Consider the following 24,908-nt stretch of genomic DNA (forward strand, 5'->3'; position numbering starts at 1 on the left):
GCGGAGACGGGTTCGAGCTCTGGTCCGGGAGGATCCCACATGCCGTGGAGCAATAAGCCCGTGCGCCACAACTACTGAAGCACCTAGAGCCCATGCTCGCAACAAGTGAAGCCACCGCAATGAGGAGCCCCGCTCAGTGCAACTAGAGAAAGCCTGCGCACAGCAACGAAGACCCAACGCAGAGAAAAATTAATTAATTAATTAATTTTTAAAAATATCTCCTAGAACACGTCAAGTTCTGATACAGGCCACTGGCATCAGAATTCCCTGGGGGGCGATGTCCCAGCCCTACCCCAGCCCTACTGATACAGGAAGGCCGGGGGAGGCCCCAGAAGCTGCACTTTCATGACGCCCCTTGGGTGGTTCATATGAACCCGAAAATTTGAGAACTTCTGTCACAGAAACAATAGAATCTTTCTGAATACATAGGAATGTAACAAGCTAGGCTTCGTAAGCATATGAGTGATACAGGCTGTAGGTGAGGCATACCAGATTACTTTTGGAAACTGCATATAAATAAGTAAGAAGTAATAACAAAATTGCATATAGACACATTTAATCAAAATACGTATTACATAATCACCTGTGAGATTTTTTGACAGTTTAGCTTGGATATAAATTTAAATATCCTTCTTTTTTTAATAAATTTATTTATTTTTATTTTATTTAATTTCGGATCTATTGGGTCCTTGTTGCTGCGTGCGGGCTTTCTCTAGTTGTGGCGAGCAGGCTCCTCACTGCGGTGGCTTCTCTCGTTGCGGAGCACGGGCTCTAGGCGCGTGGGCTTCAGTAGTTCTGGCTCGTGGGCTCTAGAGCGCAGGCTCAGTAGTTGCGGCACACGGGCTTCGTTGCTCCGCAGCATGTGGGTCTTCCCGGACCAGGGCTCGAACCCGTGTCCCCTGCATTGGCAGGTGGATTCTTAACCACTGCATCAGCAGGGAAGTCCTAAATATACTTCTTAAGACAGCTTCTTTCAAATATCCTCACACACCAAAGGGCACACTCAGGAACAATCTTCAGATCTGACTTGCTTGCCGTGATGCCTGATTTAGTGAAATAACTGGAACCCACGTGCCTGCCTGTGTCGCGCTGGCCGCATGCAGGAGTGGAAGGAGAGCTCCCCAACGTCGTGGCCAGAAGCCCACAGCAGAGGAGAGGGCTGCTGCAACAGTGAAGGGGTGGGAGTGGAGGCGAGGGCACCACATCCCCCCGACTCAGCCACGCTCCCTGAGCAGAAGCAGGTGGGTCCGTAAGCACAGCCGAGCACGACTTCCATCCCGCCCACCGGCCCAGGCGTGGTCTCTTTCCTGGAGCTCATGAACCTACAGCCCCAGGCGCTTCCGATGTGGCTGTTCATTAGGAAAAGGCTTGCTTCTTAATTAGCAACGGCCCCCAGAACGGCCTGGCCCAGCAGTGGTGCCTCGTCGCTGTTTTGCTTTAGGGCCACCCCGTCTGTCTCTCTGGCCTGGTTTATTCTGCAAAGCTTTGAGTGATGAGGTGACCTCACAGGGTCCCTGCTGGTCCACCAGGCTGATAACGTCATGCTAACTGAACAGGGTGAGCAGGGACTCTAATCCCCCTACAGGCCACGGGGGAGATGAACCCCAGGAAAATTCAGGGGCCTGACACCGCATGCAGGGTCCAGGGATCCTTGCCATGGTGCAATAGCTCTGCCCAGAGTGCAGGATAATTTGCTGCATGTTGACTCTCCTACTACTGAGAAGGAGGGCCACCTGCTGATGACCTCTTCGTGTTTTGAGGCAAACATACACATCTGACTGTGTTCCTCTAACTTACTTACTGAGCCCAGAACAGGGGGTGATGGGCAGCTGGTCCTGCCTGCAGGATGACAAAGAAGAGTCAACGCTGCCCAAAGGGGCAGGAAGGAAACTCTAAGAGTCACTGACAAACCTCGATCAGAAGCACACGCAAACCCTGGTGGTTGTTTCAAAGCTGCTTCTGCAAATAACTTCTCTCCTTTAGAGAAACAGTCGCTGGCTCGCCACCCAAGTACCCCTTTCCCCCTCAGCCCATCCTCACAGGCCTGAGGGGCCTTCGCCACAATGGATCAGCTGGCCAGCGGAGGAGGAGGAAGTTCATGTGTGTCCGCGTGACAAAGGGCAAACGGTAAAGGGGATTGGAAGAGGGGGGAGGGGCTTTGCAAAATCAACCTCACCCCCAGGACCATAGGCGGGAACGTGCTCTGTAGTAGCCATGCGTGTTTTCCCTGTGTTGGTAAGTAAATTTCTATATATTTGTATAAATGTTCTGCTTTCCTCTTCCTATTTTACATAGATATGCTGATGGGAGTCAACTGAATAATTTAAGCCTTAAGTTCCAAGATCTCGCAGGGGGATTATTGTGACTGAGGTAGAAGAAGAAGGAACTTCCCCCAGTGACCGACCCGCCCCTGATAGACTTGACTCTTCCTACTTCAGGGAGATGTGGATGTCCTGCCAATAAGTCCTTCTGGGAGGCAAGTAACCGACTGAAATACAGTAATAATAGTAATTCATACGGTAACAGCATAAACGGAAACCAACAATGACAAACACGTGCCATGAGAAATACAGTGTTCGCTCATTTCTACATTCTGTTCCTCGGTTTTCAAGCTTCTAAACCTTCTGAGGACTCACTCCAGACACGACAGCACAGGAAGTGAAGCAGATGTTAAATGCGGAGGGTAGTCACCACATCAACCTCTCTGGCATCAGTGATGATTTTCGGAAATGGTTAACATCTCTCATCTCTTAAAATGTTCGCTTATGATGTTTCCGGTTCTCTGGTTGAGACTGGCAAACACTTATGAAATTCTCAAGATACATCTCTTTGTTCATAGCAGCACTATTTACAATAGCCAAGACATGGAAGCAACCTAAATGTCCATCAACAGATGGATGAGGAAGATGTGGTACATATATACAATAGGATACTACTCAGCCATAAAAAAGAATGAAATAATGTCATTTGTGGCAACATGGGTGGACCTAGAGATTGTCGTACTAAGTGCAGTAAGTCAGACAAAGACAAATTATCATATGATATCATTTCTATGTGGAATCTAAAAAATTGATACAAACGAACTTATTTACAAAACAGAAACAGACCCACAGATAAAGAAAACAAACTTATGGTTGCCAAAGGGGAAAGGCGGGGCAGGTGGCAGGATAAATTAGGAGTTTGGGATTAACATGTACACATTACTATATATAAAATAGATAATCAACAAGGACCCACTGTATAGCCCAGGGAACTCTACTCAGTATTCTGTAATAACCTATAATGGAAAAGAATCTGAAAAAGAATAGATACATGTATATGTATAACTGAATCACTATACTGTACGCCTGAAACTAACACAACGTTATCAATTAACTATTCTCTAATATAAAATAAAAATTTAAAAACATGAAGAAGCAGTACGAAAGCTAAAATAATAAAAATAAAATAATAAAAATAAAAATAAAAACACTTATAAGAATTAAAACAACAGAAAAGACCTGTCTCTTTGAAAGCGCTCTTCTTTCCTCTTTTGTCGCGAGAGTGTTGAAGCTGTGAGCATTACTCACCCTCCTAGGATTTCAGTTCTGCTCACGGTGTAGAAGCTGTTGACCGCGGCCTGCTTCGCTGTCACGACGCGGTGATCAAACGGCGCAGGTGGTGCCCAGGCCTCGTCTGGAGGTGAGAGAAGGGCCGCGTGAGAAGCGGCCCGAGGGCCAAGCCTGGGCCTGAGTGCAAATGTGCTCATTTAATAAGAAAACACAGTGGCCACCTGTTTGATTTCTAATGATCCAGGGAATGTAAGTTTTCATTTCGTGTTAGGATACACGGCTCATGAAGGTGACGCGCAACACCTTTGAGAAAGGGTGTCAGGGCCTCTGCACCGTGGCACCTATCTCCCTCAGGGCAGCTTTCAGAAACGTCAAACAACTGCAAATCTCCAAGCCCCGTACAGTCCAAACAGGTAGTACTTTCAAACTGGAGATATCTGAACATAAACCCCAGAAACTGACCCATTTTTTTAAAAGCACCACTGGTAAAGCCCATTATTTTCTTTAAGGCAGAAGAAAAAGATGAAAAATTTCTTCATGTCATTGAAAGGTTTGATATTACTATATATGACTTTCCAAAATATTTTAGCCAGTATTCAAGACACATTTAAGGCGCAAAGGTGCATTTTTCCTGGCTGAAATCCAACACCCAGTAAAACTGGCGAAGTATATATTGTACAGCTCTCAAATTTCTCCCGCCTTCTACCTTCCAGCCTAAGCATCTAAACTCCAGTCCACCTCAACTCTAAAATACATCGTTACTCACTAATATTCCTCCAGTATCCTTTTTACTTTTCCACGGTTACTTGCCGTGAACCTATTCATTTCCCCATTTATTCATTACTTAAACATCTACTGCGTGCAGCTTCTTACGTGCATACAAAGGGTACGAAGGGAAGTGAGTAGATAATAACTTCGCTTTCAAAAATTTACATTTATTCAAAATGTAATTCTTGAGCACTTATCTCGAGCTAGGTACTTTGCCAAGTGTTCATATTTTTTAAGATTCAGATAATATAAATCTCTGGGCAGTTGATTTGATGGGGACGTTCTCCCTTCACACCATAAATATGCTGAAAAGTGAAGAAGGTATGAAAGAATTCTCTTGGTGGCATTCGTCTCTTCAGACCAAAAAAAACCCAAAAGTGATTGAGTTATGAACACAAATGCCATCAATGTGGCATGATGTCTCCTCCAGGCTGTTAGGCTAAGTGAAATGTAGTCAGAAATGTTTGCTGGAAAGGTTAAGGAGCTTTAAAGGGCTGGAAGAAAAGCCGTTTCCTACCCAGGGGGGCCACCAGATCTTGCTGCCTGGGGGTCTTTGCTCCAGGGAACCCCAGGACTTTGTCTTGTTGGTCCCCCCGGCGCCTCTGGCTTCCTGTGTCCTCCATGTGCATCTGTCACCTGCACCTGCCGCATCTATTCTGCTCTTCTTGTTCTCCTCCTGGACCAAGCTCACCTCTGCCCCTCTCCGCTTACTGCTGCCCGAGGGCTCTGTTGGATGGGAGTTCTGCAAAACAGGTCCTGTCGCTGACTTTCCTGTGGTTCGTGATGTGAAAATGGCTTTTCTGCTGCCATTATTTTACCTGGAATATAAAATCCAGCCACAGCTCTCAAAGTTTCCGGGAGAAAACTTCCAGATGGCCAAGTTTCTGAGCACTAAAGCATCCTCAAGATGATGCTTTGTTGAAGGGAGGTAAGCTTCGCGATGGAGAGTTGGCGATGTCGGTGTTCGGGGTGAGATGAAGCAGGATGCATCCCCGTCATCCCAAGCAGCACGGTTACAGGCGGAGATGACCAGCATCCCGGGGACCCTCCTAACAACCTCACGACCCCACGTTAGTCCACTGACCCTTTACAAAGGCAGTCATTTCATGACTGCCTAACTAGTCTGATCTCCATTTTTCACTTCCTTTCTTTAAAGACGATAGAAGTGACCACGTTAAAGCAGAATGAAAGGAGCAGTGGTCTCTGAGTGGTAACAGCAGAGAGTCAGCCTTTACTGGTGAAAGAACTGACCTAACAAGTTTCCCAACAGCTCCAGACCTTACTAAAAACATCTCTGCAGTGATGGACTTTCTTAGTAAACATTAGTGTTACATTTAATTCTTGGAAACTTAGACTTCTCTACAATTAGTTTCCAAAATACATTAGTTAAGAATGAAATAAGGGGAATTCCCTGGTGCTCCAGTTGTTAGGACTCCGAGCTCTCACTGCTGAGGGCCTGGGTTCAACCCCTGGTCAGGGAACTAAGATTCCACAAGCTGCGCGGGGCAGCCAAAAAAAGAAAAAAAAGAAAAAAGAAATAAGAGTTATGTCTTAAATCCCTAAAAAATACCACAGATGTTTGAACTGGGATGGTCTTTGTTCCAGACACTCTGTGGCTCATCGTAACGTAGAGTAACTCATTTGAGTTGGCCACATAATTGCCTGAATTTATATGTGAAACTTCACGGCTGAGGAAGAACCATTCAATGACCTACTGTGTGCTCAATCCTCACAATATTTGGGAAGCAGCCAATTTATACATCTGATCAATCTGATCATTGCTCAGTTATCGATCTTAGGAAGGATGTGCTCTATACTGCTAAAAATAGGAAATTTTACTTGATATTTTAAAAGTACCGGATGTGATTACTACTAATCATTATATCCAGCTATCATTTGGTAGAAGACTTAGAAAACAATAAAATGCCTGAAAATGTCACAGGCAAGAAGAAAAAATAACAGCAAGAAAACGTGGCCAAGAAAACTCCACACAGCTGGGAAAGTGGCTTCTAAACCCCTGCTTTAAAGCAGAGTCACTTCAGTTATCCTTCGATATGGACTCAAATTGCAACGGCACATAGATCTGCAGAAAACGTCAGCTGTGGAAGCAAATGCTGTAAACCCTACCTTTCATAGGATTGACCACTGTTAGTTCTATGAACACACTGCTCTTTATTTGAACTCTTGTCCAGCCCCGTTTCATCTGGAATTTCGGATTCTCCTTTTTCCTTAGCTTCTCGGTCACCAGGCTTTTCCTTAGAACGAAGCCCATTTTTCTCTTCTTTGAACACTGGCCATTCATTTTTATCTGCAGAGCCTTGCTTATCATCCCCAGAGCTATTATTTTCTTGTCAGCTCAGTCTCTCTGGGCATGAAATGTCTCTCCCGTCTTCACTTTCTCTTGGCTCTGTGGAATTTCTTACAGCAAAATCTTCTATTTCATCCTGTGGTCTTTCTGTATGAAATGCGGTGAAACTTCTCTGAACTAGAGGCAGGGGTCTTCTAAGCCTATTTCGTGTTGAGCTTTATTAAATGTTTCTTTCTCAGATTGTTCTTCAGGGAAGATCTCTCTAAAAGCCACCATAGGACACAGTGTTTTAATGGAGGACGCATGTGATCGGTGTAATTTTGGCTTCACAGAATGGCATCTCTATACAGGCTTCTCTTTATTGGCAGATAAAAGCTTTGGGGAAGCAAGTAGGAGAAAACGTGACCAGTGGACTGACAGCTGGGCCTCCAAAGAATTTCTAGTTTGTAACTAGTAGGACCCAAAGCAGGTATTCAAACAGCACTTCACCCGACACAGGGCATCACAAACATGTAACTTCCTCCGAACAAGAACAACCTCGCGACTTGTATAACAGAGCTTGACCCACAAATATCTAGTCTTATAGAAAGGTTACCTGTGGGAGGTGCCGTCCTTTTGCCTTTGTCTGGTGCTGCTTCCTTCAGGCCAGGGTGTGAGCACACCTGCTCCTTAGCCTGTGGGCACACGATTGAGTAATGAGTAATGTGGGTTACACATCACACCAGGCTCTCTCGACCTCAGCACTTCTGACACTTGGGGCTGGAGAATTCCTTGTTATGGGGAATGTCACAAGGATTATAGGATGTTTAGCAACATCTCTGGCCTCTGCCCACCCGAAGCCCACAGTACTCTCCCCCACCCAGGTGTAATAGCCAAAAAAATGCCTCCAGAAATTGCTAAATGTCTCCGGTGGGCAAACTCACCCCATATTGAGAACCATTATATTACACAATTCAAACACAGAAAAAACTACCAAAATAAATAGTAATTTAGAGGGCGGAACAGTCTGAATTAATGAAGCCCTGTACAGACTAGAGTATTTGAAAGCAAATGACCTCACTATTTTCAAAGAAATTTTGTAAAACTCTGGCATTGTTTGTGGAAGAAGGCCCATCTTCATGGGTAGATAAAGGATATTGTAACGCGATCGTCACCCTTGACCTCTGTTTGCATTGTCTTGATATAGTTCACATATAAATCAAATAAAAATGAGAGGCTATATGTCAGTGGGTTTTGTAAACCAGAAAGTAGGAGAGTAAAGTAAGCTTTTATAAAAGGGGCTTCTACATTGCTTAGAACAGATGGCTCCTTTCTAAGGAGATAAACATTCTTTTCACAGTCCTGGTTTCTCTGAACTAGCTAAGCAAACCCTTTCCAAATACCACATAAATCCACCCAAATTATCATAAGTTCTGAAGTTATACGTTATAAGTTAATGAAATTGTACGGATGTCCAAAGAATCAGTCTTTTTTTCTTTGGAAAGAGAGTAAAATTTGCCTGAGGGTGACTTGCAAGCATGAAACACCATGTAAGTGCAGGTCATAGATATCAAGACAAATTATAAATGTGCTTTTAGACAATCCGAAGGGCAGTCCCATAGGTTCAGAGCCTTTCCATTTTTCAGATAAGGACCTTCAAACACAGAGGCATGTTTAGTAACTCTGCAGAAAACCAAAACTAGAGATTAGGGCCCAGGAGTTTGGAACTTTCTCTTTTAAGTGAAAGGGCAGGAAAATGTCCTTTAGTTTCCCTGCTCTATACTTGCACAGCAATCAGCACATACTCCCACCCCAGTATAGCTTGCAACATTTTCTTAAACATTTTTTTTCTTTCATTCTTTCTTTTTTTTCTTTTGCGGTACACAGGCCTCTCACTGTTGTGATCTCTCCCGTTGCGGAGCACAGGCTCCGGATGCGCAGGCTCAGCGGCCGTGGCTCACGGGCCCAGCCGCTCTGTGGCACGCGGGATCCTCCCAGACCGGGGCACGAACCCGCGTCCCCTGCATAGGCAGGCAGACTCTCAACCACTGCGCCACCAGGGAAGCCCTTCTTAAACATTTTTTCTCATCAATTTCCCACTTTTCCCAATTTTTTGCATACCACCAAAAAAAAACAAACAAAAAAACTGGTGTGTCAGTTAATTTCAATCTATCAAAATATGTAAAATTGAGAATTTGGCTGTAAGCCTCCAGCGTTTGCCTCCAGGGACGTCTCAGTGTCGGCGGTGGGTGCCCACAGGATGTGCTGACGCTCTCTGGGTGCAGTGTTCTGATTTGACCAACAGGAGAACTATCAATTCTGAGGAAGGTAAGAAACAAGCTTCCAAACCAGACCATTTTTTCCTTTAATTATATATCAGATATGATTCACCATTTAGATAACATAAGAAGGTCTTTATTCATTGCCACAGGCTATTATGTTTTCATTTCCCTAGGTCATACTGACATCTAGAGGAACTTTGAACTGAAGAGTTCCCGAAAAACAGAAGACGTATTTCTCCTCTTCTGTTTCTGGGCAGCGACTTCAGTATGAAGTTCGTTCTTAGTGTTTCCAAGTTATATGTAGAAGTTGCTAAAATAGGAAGTACAGGTGTGTAAGCACATCTTGTTTGTTTTCCAAAAACAAACGTATTCTGTACTGATTAAAGAGGACTGGTCAGTGCTGGAAGGATTATGATCACGGTCTGCTAAGGAATAAAAAAATCAGGCCAGACACTGTGTCCTTTGCTGAATTCATGCTGACGGACCAGACGAGCACAAGGGCCCCATTTCACTCACAGTCACTCATTAATTTGTTCACTTAATCATTACTCATATATTTGCACATGGATTCCTTTTTTTTTTTTGCGGTATGCGGGCCTCTCACTGCTGTGGCCCCTCCCGTTGCGGAGCGCAGGCTCCGGACGCGCAGGCTCAGCGGCCATGGCTCACGGGCCCAGCCGCTCCGCGGCATGTGGGATCCTCCCGGACCGGGGCACGAACCCGCGTGCCCTGCATCGGCAGGCGGACTCTCAACCACTGCGCCACCAGGGAAGCCCCATGGATTCCTTTTGTAACCATTTCCCCATTCCTTTTATAATATCAGTGGATGTAGAATGACTCGGGAAAGAAAGGGGATTTGGCCCGAATACCCAAGTATTCAAAACAGAGTTTTGCTCTCTCTACTCTGTCCCATTTCCTGGGCTGGTGTCCTGAGTGGACCTGTGTTCCCAAGCTTGTCCGGCTGGTCTGTGCGGGGCATGGAGGACGTGTTGGGACCCGTCTCCACTCTTTTCAAGTGTATATTTTACTCACGTTTTAAAATGTGTATTAGTAATATTGAGCACATATAATTCATGTCTGTAATAGATGAAATGTTTATAAAACTATGTATACATGGACTGCTTATCCATTTACATCATTTATAAATAGAGTAAAATATTGCCACATGCTTTGAAATATTTTGCCGATGGCAGTGAACAATCAAACTACTTCGGAGACCGTCCCTCCAGGTAACGCCGTTTCTCACATTCTGCTTTTCTGAAATATGTGCTTTAGAGGAGAATCATTCTAATTAGCAGGTTCAAGGGCAAGTACCTAATGAGAGCTATCAGCTCAATTCTTGCAAACCCTTCTCCACCTTCTACAAAGTACTGCTTTTAAGAGGTCAGGATTCGTTCTTCAGATGACCTTTGTGACAGAGTAAACCGACCGCATGCCCTTCATACTCCTGTCTCTGTTGTGGTTCCGCTTATTGCCGTGGAATCGAGACCCTTAGAGGAAGCAACACGGGTGCACAGGTGTGTGCCGTGTACCACCAGCCTCACCAGCCCAACACTAAAACCCTACTTTTCCTGAGTGGTGGGATAACCAAAAGCGAAATTCATTCGATTGAACAACTTTACCCAATCCCTCTTTCATTCCCATTCAATAAAAATCTATTTGAGAAAGCAGGCCTGAAATGGCTTTAACTTTGAAATAACAAAGACTGAGACAGAGAAGGTTGCTGCCTTCTCCGGATGAGCCTTTCCTGGGTTATGGTGCTGTCCCCGCCCCGGGGGTATGGACCTTTCCCTACACCTCTTCTTCCCCAGCACCACCCGAAGGGCCAGTGTTCTGGAAGTGTCTGGTGAGCCCGTGTGCACGAAGGAAGAAGTGCTTTCCGGAACGGTGGTCTCATGCGAGAACATCCGTGTGTCAGGCTGCATCACTGAAGAGCCGGGCCACCCAGGCACAACCTGACGTGCACCCTGCCACTAACCCTCACATCCTTCGCATCACTTAGCTGATGTTAAGTGACACCCACAGCCCTGCATTTGGGGACTACAGTTGCTTCAGAAAACTGTTTTCTTAACATCACAATGGGCCACGACTAAACTAACCGCATAAATCCTGAGCTGAGGGTATATTACTGCTTATGGAGGTGCCAAGATGAACATGTTTGGTAATTTTAACATTATGCCTTAGAAATACAAAAGCAAAATTACAACAACTGTAATGACCTTGTTAAACTCTGATTAGAATCCTCGTGGGGGAGAGAGAAAAACAGAGGCTAAAAGCAGACAAAGAGAGGAATTTTCAGGAGAAATATTAAAACTGTGTTTCCTCGCCTGAGCACAGATGATTGTAGAGATCACTTGTGAGAGCAATCTATTTCTCTTCATCCTCAGGGCACACTCAGATTCCCTGGGCATTAAGGCGAAGGCCCCGAAAGTCCCTGGCTGATACAACCCCCTTTGTGATGTGCAGGGTCTGGTAGGACAGGACCTGACGTTGGCAGGAAGGCAAGTGCTGACCCTGACCTCAGAGCCCAGCGAGTGGACCCTCTCCAGGCTGCGGAAAACATCGGAGATAATCGGACAGAAGACTAAAGCCTCTTGGTGTGTCCACAATTCCAGGGACAGGCTTCATCCAGAAACCAAGGAAATAGGACTCCTCACGGGTGTATGTCAAGAAAGAGCCCGGAATCAAAGGCATTGGTTCAGGAAAGTCTAATCGGAGGCTCTGTCAAGGGAAGAGACGCGGGCAATCCCGCTTTCATTTGATTATAAGATGCACGGACAGTTCCACAAAAAGGCGGCACACTGCACAGGGAACAGCCCCTCCAGCCAGAGAAGACAGATGGGGGCCCGCACTGCTCAGAGGTGCTGTCAGGCTACTCCTCACTGACCCCAGGTTTTACTTAAGCTAAACACACTTTTGAGTTTTCTTAGCTCCACAACCCCTGCTGCGGCCAAGGCCCCGTGGCCACACGGGGGTGCTGAGCAGGGCTGTGCAGACCCAGGGTTACGCGAGACGCCGGCCCTTGGTCTGCCCTGCCGCCTGGGGGGCCAGGCTGTGGACCAGAGCCACAGACTACTGACTATATAGGCCTCCTCCACCCTCCTCTCCAGCCTGGCTTTGTCGATTCAAAAGAACTGGTTAGAATGAACCTGGAACAAATTAAAAGATCCAGTCACATCGGGTACTTGGGTCATAAGGATTTGACTTTCCCTCGTCTCACTGCTGACGGATGAGCTCACCTGAGACATCTCATACCAGATCCGTACTTTCTGATTTCCTAGCCACCGCCGTCTCCCCGCTCAGCCCTCCGACGCCTACCTGCTCTTCTCCCACAAGCTGCCGGCCTGGCGGCCCCGCGCCACCCCGCTTCCCACCTGCCCAGACTCTCCCGCGCTCTGACCTGGTGCTTCTCGGCCACCCGGGGTGGCGGAACGTCCGGCAGCCATCAGCGCCCGGGGCCCACCAGGGAATCTCACGACCCTGCCCGGGTGGAGCCCGGACGCGGAGGCTCTGAGGCCCGCACGGACCGTCAGGCTCTGCCGGGTTTGGGGGCCGCGGCTCGCCGGCGCCGGCCCCGCCCCTCTGGCTTTGGAGGCGCTTTGGTCCCTCCCCCCCCCGGGCGGCCCCACCAGAGTGTGGAGGCCAGCAATACCCCGGGGAGGCCATGTTGCTCGTGTTTCCCTTTACCCCTGCCGCCTCCCACCCACCTTCAAGGGTCTGACCCTCCCCAGGGTGCACGATTACCCAGCAGACCACTGCCTCCCAGGGGCACGTGTGGAAATGGGTCTGGGGCACAGCCCCGAAGACCACAGCCCCCCCAGGCTGACCTCGGGAGGATCGGGGTGGGGGGAGCCGAGAAAAAGCCCGCGCTGCCAAGCGCCCCTCGGGACCCTCCGCCCGGGACCCTCCACCCGGGACCCTCCGACCAGGACTCTCCGCCCGGTGTCCTCTGCCTGGATCCTCCGCCCGGATCCTCCGCCTCGGACCCTCCGCCCGGATCTTCCGCCTGGGACCCTCCGCCTGGGACCCTCCGCCCGGGACCCTCCGCCCGGGACCCTCCGCCTGGACCCTCCGCCCGGGACCCTCCGACCAGGACTCTCCGGCCGGGGTCCTCTGCCTGGACCCTCCGCCCGGATCTTCCGCCTGGGACCCTCCGCCCGGGACCCTCCGCCTGGACCCTCCGCCCGGACCCTCCGCCCGGCCTGCTGGTCAAAATGTAGTCATGGCAAGTGATTTAATTCCTCCACCAAAATGGAGGTGAGCAAAAGAGAGGAGACTCGGGCTGAAGTGGAAGAACAGTACCTTCCAGGGCGCAGAAGTGTTGACACACTGCACGCAGAAGCGTGTCTGAACAGCCCGAATCAGCGCAGGCCTCTGCCTTCTTGGGATTCTGTTCCCAGAACAGAACGTGCACTTCAGACCGGGCGGCAAAGTCACAGAGGAACGGGGGGTGGGGTGGGTGTGTGTGTGTGTGTGTGTGTGTGTGTGTGTGTGTGTGTGTGTGTGTGATTAGAGCTCCTTGATGTTCATTTGATTTAAATGAGCCTTACTTAGTAAATTCCTCTCTTATACCACACAAGACCCGACGTGTGTGTGTGTGTGTGTGTGTGTGTGTGTGTGTGTGTGTGTGAGTGATTAGAGCTCCTTGATGTTCATTTGATTTAAATGAGCCTTACTTAGTAAATTCCTCTCTTATACCACACAAGACCCGACCTTGGAATGTTTTCACATGAAGTTTACTTCGTTTTATCATCACCTAATAAAACTCCCTGATTTCTCCGCGCTGCAGACAGTTTTGTAAGGATTCATTTCACATGGTATTCTCAGGCTGCTTGTTAATTTTTATTTTAGGTTCGCTTTTATCACCCCGTCCCCTGTCTCCTGCTCCGAGTAAGCGGTGGGCGGCTCAGCCCACGCCCCCCACGGGCCTTCTTGGAGGCGGGCACCCCCCGGGGGGCCCAGTGTTCCCCAAGGGAGGGGCTGTGTGGTCCCTTGGCGGTAAGGGAAGTTCGGAGGTCTGAACTTAGATTCACTGAATGAAATATTTAACCTCGCGCTTCGCCTTTCCACGCTTCCCCAGGGCAGCAAATTTTGAAAGCACACTACAAAGCGAAGTGGCTTTCAAAGGCTATCTCTGAAAAACAGTGAGAAGCCGCAAAGCTCTCAAAAAGTCTCTGAATGTGGAATGTAATACAAACTCTGTAAGTATAAACCCATCTGTTATGACTATCCCCAAACGTTTAGTTGCCTGGTCCCTTCTACTCAAAGTAGGTCCGTGGCCAGCACCACCACCTGGGAGCTTGTTAGAAATGCAGACGGTCAGCCCCACCACACCCACTGGATCAGAATCTGTGCTTTCACCAATCCCGCAAGGCTCCCGTGAACGCTAACATTTGAGAAGCGCTGGCCTAGGTAACACACATAAGGACTTGATGTAAAGAAACTTTTCACAAAATATTCATCACGGCCTCTTGTATTGATTTGAATCTTGCCTCCATCCACGATGAGCGAATGTCACGCTTGGGGAAGCTCAGAGGGGGGCGGGAGGGAAAGGGGGCGGAGCCAGGACACAGCTCAGCTGGTCTGGAAACCAGTGGCCTTGAGGGGCGTAGGCGGGGGAGTCCAGCACCGTGTTGAACACTAGTGACTTCCGCAGAATGTCCAGAATCTTGACGCCGACCCAGGGGTCCTCACAGGGACTCAGAAGAGAATGCCAGCCTTGATACCACGTGCCGAGAACCGGCCACTCACCTCTGGGGTCTCCACTGATGGTGGGAGCTCTGGCCACAGACAAAAGCAGCATTGAGGTGTAAAGGTCCTGCTACGGACTGAACCTTTGCATCCCTACAAAATTCATATACCGAAGCCCTAACTCCCAGGATGAATGTATTAGGAGGCGGGGCCTTTGGGAAGTGATCAGGCTTAGACGAGGTCCTGAGGGCGGGGTCGGACAATGAGATCAGTGTTTTTATAAGAGGAGGAAGGTATCAGGGTCTTCCTCTGTCCCTCTGCCACGTGGGGACACGGAGAAGGCGGCTGTCTGCAGCCCGAGAGAGGGCCCTCATCGGAGCCCGACCGTGCTGGCCCCCAACCTCAGGCCTTCAGCTTCCAGAACTGTGACAAACATCTGTTGTCCAGGCCGTCCGGGCCACGGCATTTTGTTACAGCCACCCCAGCTAAGACAGGGACAATGAAAACTGTCACAGTGGAAACTCTAGAGAATTAGGGATATGTTCTGCTCAGCTCCAACCTGCAAAGAACAGTTAGGATTATTAACACAAGTGCTCTAACTTGGTTATAGCAAGCTGACTGTCAACTTTAAAAGGAACAAAAGTTATCTTATTTAGCCCAGTTCTTATGAAACAAAATTTAGAAGCCCACAGACAGTACGTGGCCTCTGATACGGTCTAGTTGTCTGTGCTCTTACTCCTAAGGTAGCCTTAAACCCTCAATTTATGGAGAACATAAATACCTTATCGAACCCTTGGTGTTTTTACCTCACTGTCTTTTGTCTTATCGTGGACGTACGGGAAACTATTCAGCGAGCACTTATACCAGTCATTAAAATAGGGAAAAGCTTCAATACTGGTTGGTAAATAGTGGGTGTCTTGCGACCTCCAGGGGTCACCCCCAGCTCCTGACCCAGCCGCCCTGCCAGCCTCTGGACCTTCCTAAGACCCAACAACTCGGGAGTCCGTACCTGGCGGGGTGGCTACCTCTGTGTCCCTGCTCAGACGGGCGAGTGACTGAACTCCCAGTTATTCAACTCAGTCCTGCACAGGGAACAGGGATAACATATGAGTGCCCCTGGACACAAGGGCAGACTCCTGGCTACACAATTTTCAATATTTGAATAAAGGCTTGTAATTTTATTTTTGCTGCCCCTACGAGTTATCATTAGTGGGAAATTGTAAAGTGTGCCTTGACAGTCAAGGGGAGAGCCGTGTGTGATGAGTGAAGAGGACGTGGGTGTTTCTACCAGTCCTGTTTCTTCCCCAGCATCGCTCAGAGGCAGTGATGCGGGGATGGGCTTGTAAGACGCGCACATCGTCAGCTCCTTTGCAAATTTGCAGTCTCGGGCAGCCTTGGCAATGAGCCTGTCCTCCTTGTTTAAACAGGGAGCTTCGTTCACTGATTCAAATAAGAATAACATTCGCTTGTTTGCCAAGGTGAGAGATTGCTGCGTCAGTGAACAAAACCAATACAAGCGAAAAGGTAGCATTTTTCATTATGGAAATCAGCTCTTTACTTTCCACAATGGCTGAAGGCAGAACCAGGAGAAATAGGAAAAATCAGCTTAGACGAAACATCACAGGTTTAAATTAGATTTTAAAAAGAAATTAAGATAATGGAAGTAGTTTGCTGCACAGTCAGGCGGGTGAGATACATAACTGTTCTGTATTCCCAACCACACAATTTACCACAAAAGAACCCAGTATTTTAACAGTTCAAAATAAGACAAAGAAATAGAAAACTTACTAAATCATAAAATCTATTTAGCATTTGAAGAGACTCTGAAGGGCATGTAGCCCGAGCAGCTCAACTGAAAATGAGAAAAATGAGATTCTTCCCAATTCCACCCAAATATAGGAGATTTTAATAATATTTGAAACGTTTCTGCTAAAAGGGGTGGCTCTGGATAATACTGGTGGTTCTTCCTACAACACCTTCATCCTTAAAAGTGTTAACAGGGCTCCATGGAGTACGGACTCTGTCCTCGTTTTCTCTCACTAAACATCCACCCACCACAGTACATATTCCACATGTACACAGAGTTCTCAATATCCCATTTGTTATTACACAGCAGTTTTCTGTGACTTTTAGAACAATAGGCAACTATAGATGAATTTATGTTAGGAATTGGTATAAGCATAAGCATTAACCTGTGTTATGGTATTGGTTTGCCAGAGTGAGAAGGACATAGTTAGGTCGAGTAAACTTTAAAGTGCCTATTTTTGTTTGGAGGAAAAACTTCTTCTCAAATAAGACACAATAATGGACAGGATTAAGGAAACTCGATCAGCACCTGCAGGAGGTAGCTCAAGAGAGTCCCTAGGCTTGCAGCGTACAGGGCCTGAGGACCAGGAGGGGCTGGTCTGCCTTCCTCGGCTTGCTGGGGCCCCGCATGGAATTCTCTGTGGGTTTCAGGAGAGCAAAATCCTGTGTCGTGTCCTGCCGTAGGAAGCAAAAACAGCGCACACTTGCTCGCCCACCTTCCTGGAGACCATTTGCTAGACTACGCCCAGAATAGCAGTAAATAACTGAATGGCTCCGACGAGGTGACAGCTGGCCTCGGCCGCAGCACTGCACAATCACAGCTGCAAAGTGCAGTCATGGGTATTCCAAGAGTAGGATTGCAGTCTGTTTTCAGTTAGGAACCTCGTATAAAACCGTACTCCATCTACATTCCCTCCATTCAGCTGTGCCCCCCTCAACGTGCTTAATGAACTCTTTCTTCTTTGTGAACCTGACTGACACACAAAGGTAACCCCCTTAGGTAAAAGTCATGAGCAAAATGCTCATATAAAACCACAGGGGCCGACACCCGTTTGTTCCTTTCCTCTGTTCACTGAGAGGCACGGCATGCTTCATGCCCACAGGCTAGGCCATCTCATCAAATTCCAGAAAATACATCTAAACTGTGAAATGAGAAGCTGCTAAGAGAAAAGAAAGAAAAATAGAAGTAACTTTTTCCATCTATTCTGGTCACATCTCATTATTTTTATGTATTAAAATTTAGGCAATAGTCTAAATATACTTGAATTTCACATTTAACGAGACCAGTTCAATTTGGCATTTAACAATCACTGTAAAATTTTTCATTTTGATTTAATTCAGTTATAAGCAATATATTTTCCAAACTGACCTCATTATTGGTGGAGTACATTTACACAAATACATAACTTACTATAGCAACATCGGTCAAATCTGAACATGAAAATTCCTTTACATGCTATTACTTTGCTGTTCATTTTCTATTCACTCCCACAAAATTACTCGTATTGGCACCAAATTTTCCTATTCAATAGAGAAGTAGCGTTATTTAAAAATAAATAAGTTCAGTTTCCAGGTAGATGTTATAAAAAATATTAAGTACTTTTTATGACTTCTAGTCTTAGTATCACCTCAAAATTTTTTCTCTACTAAAAGTTATGACAATTAATGTCAAAGTCAAATGCAGGGGTTTTTTCTTTTTAATTTTAAAGAAAATTAACCAGATGAGGATTACAACTCCTATAAAAATCCACATTCTATAAAACGAGGGCTCCAGCTGCAAAAACTTCCTCAACTCAAAATCCTAAAATCTAGGGGTTTTTTCAAGTGATTAAATAACTAAGACTAGTTTATTTTATAATACGGATATATAATTTTTAATGAAATAGCATACCATTTGTATGCATTTCATAATCATCTATATTTTTATTAAATCTTGGTCCCATCAACACTGATTTAACCAAATTCACATCTTCAAAGTGTACATAACCTTTTCCCCCTAGATGATCTAATATCTTTATTAAAATGTAAAAATAAGAATTTTGATAGAATTATCCTAACCCTATATGTAAATATACTTCCTCTAAACAATGTTTTATTTTAATAATTAATAATGTTAAAATAAGTTTCCTTACTAAATTCAAGTACTAATCAAAGAACACCAGCTCCAAACTAAAAACAAAACTTGGGAAAGTTGACTGAATCTATAAACATACTTGTGCTTGGAGATAATAGAAATGTGTTCTTACGAGTGATATTCTTTGATGAAAACTCTGTTTTTTAAATTTGCCTTCAAGCATTACATTTTGTTACCTTCTCTTTCAATAGTTTTTCAAACCACTACCAAAGAGTTGATCTTTTCTTAATCAAAGTTTAACGTCACTGATTTGCCATACAACGTAGCCTTTGTCACCATGACTTTTGGCTGTGAAAAAAGGAAAATAAATCACGTCTCACCTTCCCATTCCCTCCAGTGACAGCACAGAAGGAGTTGTCCACTCTCAGATGTGCTGTGGCCTAAGCCATCAGCCTCATTAGCCTCAGGTAGCCCAGGAGTTAATTAGGTACTAAGATGCTCAGGGATTATACCAGCTCTCAGCTTCTCACGGGGCCGTGTCTTGTTTATATTCAGGACTATATGTTCCTTCCACTTAATATTTTGGCTGCTTACTTTGTACTCCAACTCCAGTGAAAAGTTCTGGTCTCCTCCCCACCCGGCTCCCTCAGTGCAGAAGTCTTTATTAAGACTGGGTTTGCCTTCTGACTGCGGTATTTTCCCTACACAGCTCACATCCTTGAAAACATTATCTGGTTTCTTTCTAAATGAGCACCTCTGGTAGGGCACTTGTAAAAATATCTAAAAGTTAAAATCTAAACCCTCCCTGTGTAAGCCATGTGCCTCTCAGGGTTCAGATGACGCCCTTTCTCTTAGACGATATGTTTTCACCTCATCCCTTTAGTGGTCCTCGTGACTCACGCGTGACCAGGAACTGAGAGGTGTTTGGCATTTCTTCCTGCTTTGGCCTTCATCTACCAGGCTTCTCCGTCCACTGGTGTATTTGACATCTATGAGCACTGAGCCCTGGTTTATTCTCCTTGGAGAACTCACCGACACTTTCAGCTAAACTCTGTACAAATGATCTCAGAATTCTGTCTTTAATCCCATAATCCCAATGATTGCTAGATCTCAACATTTTGCCATGCTATAAGGCTTTCAAACGGTACAAATCTAAAATAAAACCCAACATCTTACACCTGCATTGGCTTGCCTTCAGTGATTCCAGGCTCTGTCAACAGTGCTGTGACGGTCTCAAGTGTAGATCTGCCAGGGAGCCACAGGGTCCGGCTGAAAAGAAGCCAGGGCCAGGCCTGAGCCTTGGACTGAAGTCCCCCATCCTCCCACCGGGTACAGCCCTCAGAGGAGGCGCACCAACCTTAGACCCAAGGCCATGGCAAGCTCCACCGTTCAGGCATGCGACTAGTACCGGGACTCCAACAAGTGAGCACAGAAAACCAAATGGGAATTCCAAATGGGAAAACAAATCCTGAAAGGTCTGCTCATGGTGAATAGGGCCCCGATGCTAAGCTTGGGTCCCAGGGTGCAGCAATAGTCTCTAGGGGGGAGCCCAACAAGGTCAAGATCTAGACTCGGCTCTAGACACGAAAATTGAAATGGGGACCAGCAAAGCCTGGTCCTAATATCTGGGGTCTCCTTGGGAGATGGGGTGCTCTAGTCTGGGGACTCAGGCGTAGGAGGCTCACATGAGAACTCAGGGTGCCCACAGGGGGAGCTACACATCTGAGAACCATGTAGAGGTCAGGAGCAGCTTCACGCAATGGCCTGATGTACAGAAAGGAGCCCAGTGGCTGGGCAGAGACACTTCATTTTCCAAGAATTCTAATAGGGAGAATTTCCTAGAATAAAGCTCCTCTGTCTAAGGAAGGGCAGAGAGGTCAAGGCTGCCTAGCATTTCCTGCTTCACCCCAAGCCTGTGGGTCCACTGATACCTGAGGTCAGCCTGTGGGAAGCTAAGGGCCAGGATACCTTGGAAAGGAGGCGGACGTTTACAACTGAAGGCCCTGAGAACAGGTTCAAGGTCGAAATGCACATTACAGGGCAGTGACCTGCAACCCCAGCTGCACCGCAGAATCACCTGGAGAGCCTCTGAAAAATACCAGCCCTGGTGTCCCATTCCAGGCCAACTGCATCCAAGTCTCTGGAGTGGGACCCTCACTTCACATTTTCTAAAGGCTTAGACTTGTCAGACGTAGCAAATGAAAACATAGGATGCCCAGTTAAATTCAAATTCAGATGAACAACAAATAATTTTTTAATATAAGTATGTCCCATACTAAAAAAATCATTCATTGTTTACCTGAAATTCCATTTTAAGTGGCGCCCTGTATATTTTCTGGGGCAACTCATGTTGAGTAAGGTACAGTCAAGGCTTGGGGACAGTTGCCCTGGGGTTGGTTGCCCTCTAATTTGCAAAGTTTGTCTTAAGTGGAAAGTGAGTTCTGTCACAGACGAGACTCCCCTGTGAGGTTTATGAACTAGGGTTTAATTCACCAGACTTCAGTGGTGTGTGCAGGAGACAGCCAGGGTCAACAGCAGGGAAGTAAGCAAGACAGTATTGCTGTCCTCCAGGGACTAGCCGTCCAGAGGTGAAATAAAATAATACATTATTTCTTATTAAAATAAGAAATAATTTCTTTAAAATATTTACCCAATTAGTAACTGATCATGTTGACATCTCTGTTTATGAGAGAAGTCTATTTGGAGCAAGACTTACAGAAATAAAACCTTTTTGGAACCTTTTAGATGGAGCATCAAAACTTCATTCTTAAAAATTAACCACTTTGGGGCTTCCCTGGTGGCGCAGTGGTTGAGAGTCCGCCTGCCGAAGCAGGGGACACGGGTTCGTGCCCCGGTTCGGGAAGATCCCACATGCTGCGGAGCGGCTGGGCCCGTGAGCCATGGCCGCTGAGCCTGTGCATCCGGAGCCTGTGCTCCACAATGGGAGAGGCCGCAACAGTGAGAGGCCCATGTACCGCAAAAAAAAAAAAAAAAAAAAAAATTAACCACTTTGAAATACTGATTTAAAGCTTCTGCCGTCTATAGGTTTTCTGGCACCAAAAGCCACCTCCAGGTTCGAAGGATGCCTCACTCCTGCAGGCTGCTCTCAGCTGTGGAGGTGGAAGCTCCCAAGCCATGGGGTTCCTTAGGAGATTCGAAGCACACCTCTCAGTGTTCTTTAAAGATGGAGTTTAAAATGTTTAACAGGATGACGCAAGGGACAAGGGGCCAAGTCATAGCACAGACTGTCTTACAATAGCTCATAGTAGCACAAATACTTTGTTACTAATAACGTCCCAGGTACTGAAATCTGCCAGCCTTTCATTTTCCAGATCAGAGTGGTAAGTTTATTCTCAGAATAATGTCTCTTGCACTAACCAGTTTCCAGGTGTGTTTTCTTGAGTGGGAGGGACAGGGTGGACCTGTGGCCAGTCTGCTGGACTGTACATACCCCGCACACAACCATGGACACAAGTCCAGGAGGGGCACAGCCGTCCTCCACGTGTGCCACAACAGAAAGCAACTGAGGACCATGGCTCCAGGTTCATATCAATGCACAGTTAACATGTATTGAGGATGGTTCTCTAATTCACCACAACTTCACCCGGCTCTTCTGTTATCCAGTTTACATGCCTCTGAATTTCCCGCAAGACGTGGTAAGAAACTTAATTGCAGAAATTAATCTAAATCATGGCACTCTCACATCAGCCAGGTTAGTAACCCGGAGAAAAAGGGATAAGATGAATTTAGCACGACATTTCCTTGATGAATGCAAGTTACAAAATGTTTGGTGATAGCGGCCCCTATCTTTACCCCGAGATGGTCCCTATCCTACATGCTCTTGGCCACCAGTTACTTCCAAATTTTCTCATCAAATTCTCTTACCTGTGGCTCAGTAGAGATGGAATGAAATGAGGGAAAGACTTTTTATTTTCAAACTTTGTTTGAGTATGACACGGGAAGGAGATTTCTGGCTATCCTGCATGAGCTTTTCTGTGGGGTGTCAGCCCCATGGTTCATGAACAGGCTTTAACAGGGTGGTATCATCTGAGAAGCTGTAAAGTGCAAAGATGCTTTGGAAGGGCATCTCATGCGTAACATTATCCACTAGTTAAAAACTATTTTTAAGTAATGCTAACGTTGGGTATCTTTGGTTTAAAAGAAATAGGCAACTTTTAAGGTCTATAATTTTAAAGTAGGCTCTGAGGATTTCGTTCCAAAGAGCAACATAAGACTGATCATTGTTTTTCATGATAACAAAAGCTCTTTCCTCCAGTCATGGTATCCTTGACAAAAGGTGCTTCTGTAAAGACATAAATAATAAATCAAAGTTATACATTTTCCGGTAAATATACAATAGAATACATATCAGAGTTGGCACGTGAGATAGCTTTTTCTCATCTTTTGTTTTCAAGCAGAAAAGGGCCTGCTGTTCACTGGTTTATTTAAGGAAACCGTCACCGTGTTCCCACTAATACTCACCGTAACCTAAAACCCTCAGGCACTGATTCTGCCGTCCCCGTAGCGACAGCTTCATCACGCTCTGGGCTCATACTCGGCACAGGCCACCTGAGCTGAGGAATGACCTCCGTGGAGAGAAGCCATAAGAGTCAGCTGGTTGCCTTTGTCTATCAGTGACATCCACATGCCGTGTCCACAAGCCCCTGTGCTCTTGGCCACTCAGGTCTCCAGCTAGTAAATTCCAGAAGACGGACCACTTATGCGTGGGCTTGCACGTTTGCAAATAGCCTGGCGAGGGCTGCCCAGACCTGTGTGTCTACTTCAGGCCACTGAAACTCCAGAAGGAAAACACCCGTCACTCAGAGACCACCGCCAGTGGCACAGAACTTCACATGATCTCTCACCTGAGCTAAGCAGGGCAACAACAAGAGGCCCGGGAAGTTCTTTAGTCTATGACATTCATGTTTTGAGAAGCTGATTTTAATGATCATGAGAGTCATCAGCAGTGGTTTCTAACCTGAAGCTAAGTACAGTTAACCAGACTGAGTCTCGAAGTCTTGTGAGGAGCCCTGGGTGGTACCCGCTGAGGTTAGGGAGGCCCAGGGGCGGGGGCGGTGCGCCCATCTTCACGGAGCTGGGCTTTACCACCAGGATCTATGGAGAAAGGGCCAGCTCCACGCAATACTTTGCTTCGAGCCGTAAAAAGTCCTGAAGAAAGCAGGCTATTCAGATGCACGAAATCTTAACTCTCAGCGGGGATCATTTCTGTGAAATGCATCACTGGTCCACAGCCAGGATGCTGGGTTCTAGTGGCGTTTCTGTTAACCAGCTGCGTCCCCTGCAGAAGGTACTTCACGTCTCAGAGACTATGGTTCTCGCTGTCAAGTGGGCTGATCTCCGCTAGTTCCAAAGACTATTGAGAGGCTAAGGTACGGTGACAAATGTGGACGTGGTTTTGGAAAAAGAAAAGCAACAAAGACACTAAGTTGGCGTGGTCTCCTGGAACAAGCCTGTTCAGCTGTCTGCACAAACGGTGTCTGCTCGGATTCCTCCGCTGCCTCGGTCAAGTCCACCTCCAACGCTGAAATAGGAGGAGTGTCCGTGCCTGACCCTGACGCTTGGAAGAGCACTCTCCTATTTACATAAAGGCCAGCACAAAGCTGTCAGCAGTGTTACGTTAGAGAGGGCCGTTCCCACCCCAGAGTCAGGGCACGATTTAATGGTCAGGAATCCCTGGGGACGTCTCTGGGGCTCAGCACGGCCGGGCGATGCAGGGCTTCCCAGCCAGCTCCTTCTAAAGGTCAGATCCCGTCTTTGGGCCCAGGCGTAGGTTGATGAATGTGCCCTGAGCTACCATTCGGTGGAGAACTTTGCTTTTATGGTTCCTCCTCAAAACACTCCCACCAAATCCGGAATGAAGAATGCTTTTTCTTGAGTGAAAGGTAACATACGCCAAAACCACAGCGAGATACCACTCCACACCCATCACACCACGGAGCCCATCAAAGAAACAAAAGTAAGTGTTGCTGCGGATGTGGAGAAATTGGAACCTGTGCTCTGCTGGCGGAAACGTAAAATGGCGCCGCCACTGGGGAAGACAGTGTGGCAGTTTCTCCAAAAATTTAACGTGGAGCTGCCACGTGACCCAGCAATCCCTCTTCTGGGTATACACCCAAAAGAGTTAAAAGCAAGGATCCAAAGAGACATTTGCACACCCATGTTCACAGCAGCATTATGCACAATGGCCAAGATGTGGAAGCAGCCCCAGTGTCTGCTGATGTGGTCCATCCATACAATGAAGTATTGTTCAGCCTCAGAAAGGAAGGAAATTCTGACACAGGCTGCGACCTGGAGCCTTTTTTTTTTATGTTATGTATATTTTACTGCGATTTTTAAATAAGTAATAGAAGCTAATTTCATATGTTTCACTGTTTGAGAACTTTCCTAGGAGAAAGTAGGCTGATCCAGACAATCGTGGGCTGAGAACA

General features: G+C 46.7%; 1 protein-coding gene across 1 annotated transcript in view; it reads right to left on the reverse strand.

Moving 5' to 3' along the window:
• MYLK4 (myosin light chain kinase family member 4) overlaps window positions 1-24,908 on the reverse strand; it is an 87,408-nt gene that overhangs the window by 16,053 nt on the left and 46,447 nt on the right. Inside the window, exons 4-5 of the mRNA XM_060023744.1 lie at window positions 7,223-7,301; window positions 3,570-3,675 (exon numbers count right to left, since the gene is read on the reverse strand). Of these exons, the coding sequence (XP_059879727.1) occupies window positions 3,570-3,675; window positions 7,223-7,301 (185 nt within the window). The remainder of the gene's footprint in view (window positions 1-3,569; window positions 3,676-7,222; window positions 7,302-24,908) is intronic.

The sequence above is a fragment of the Delphinus delphis genome, chromosome 10, assembly GCF_949987515.2.
Source record: "Delphinus delphis chromosome 10, mDelDel1.2, whole genome shotgun sequence".
In the NCBI taxonomy this organism is placed as follows: Eukaryota; Metazoa; Chordata; class Mammalia; order Artiodactyla; family Delphinidae; genus Delphinus; species Delphinus delphis.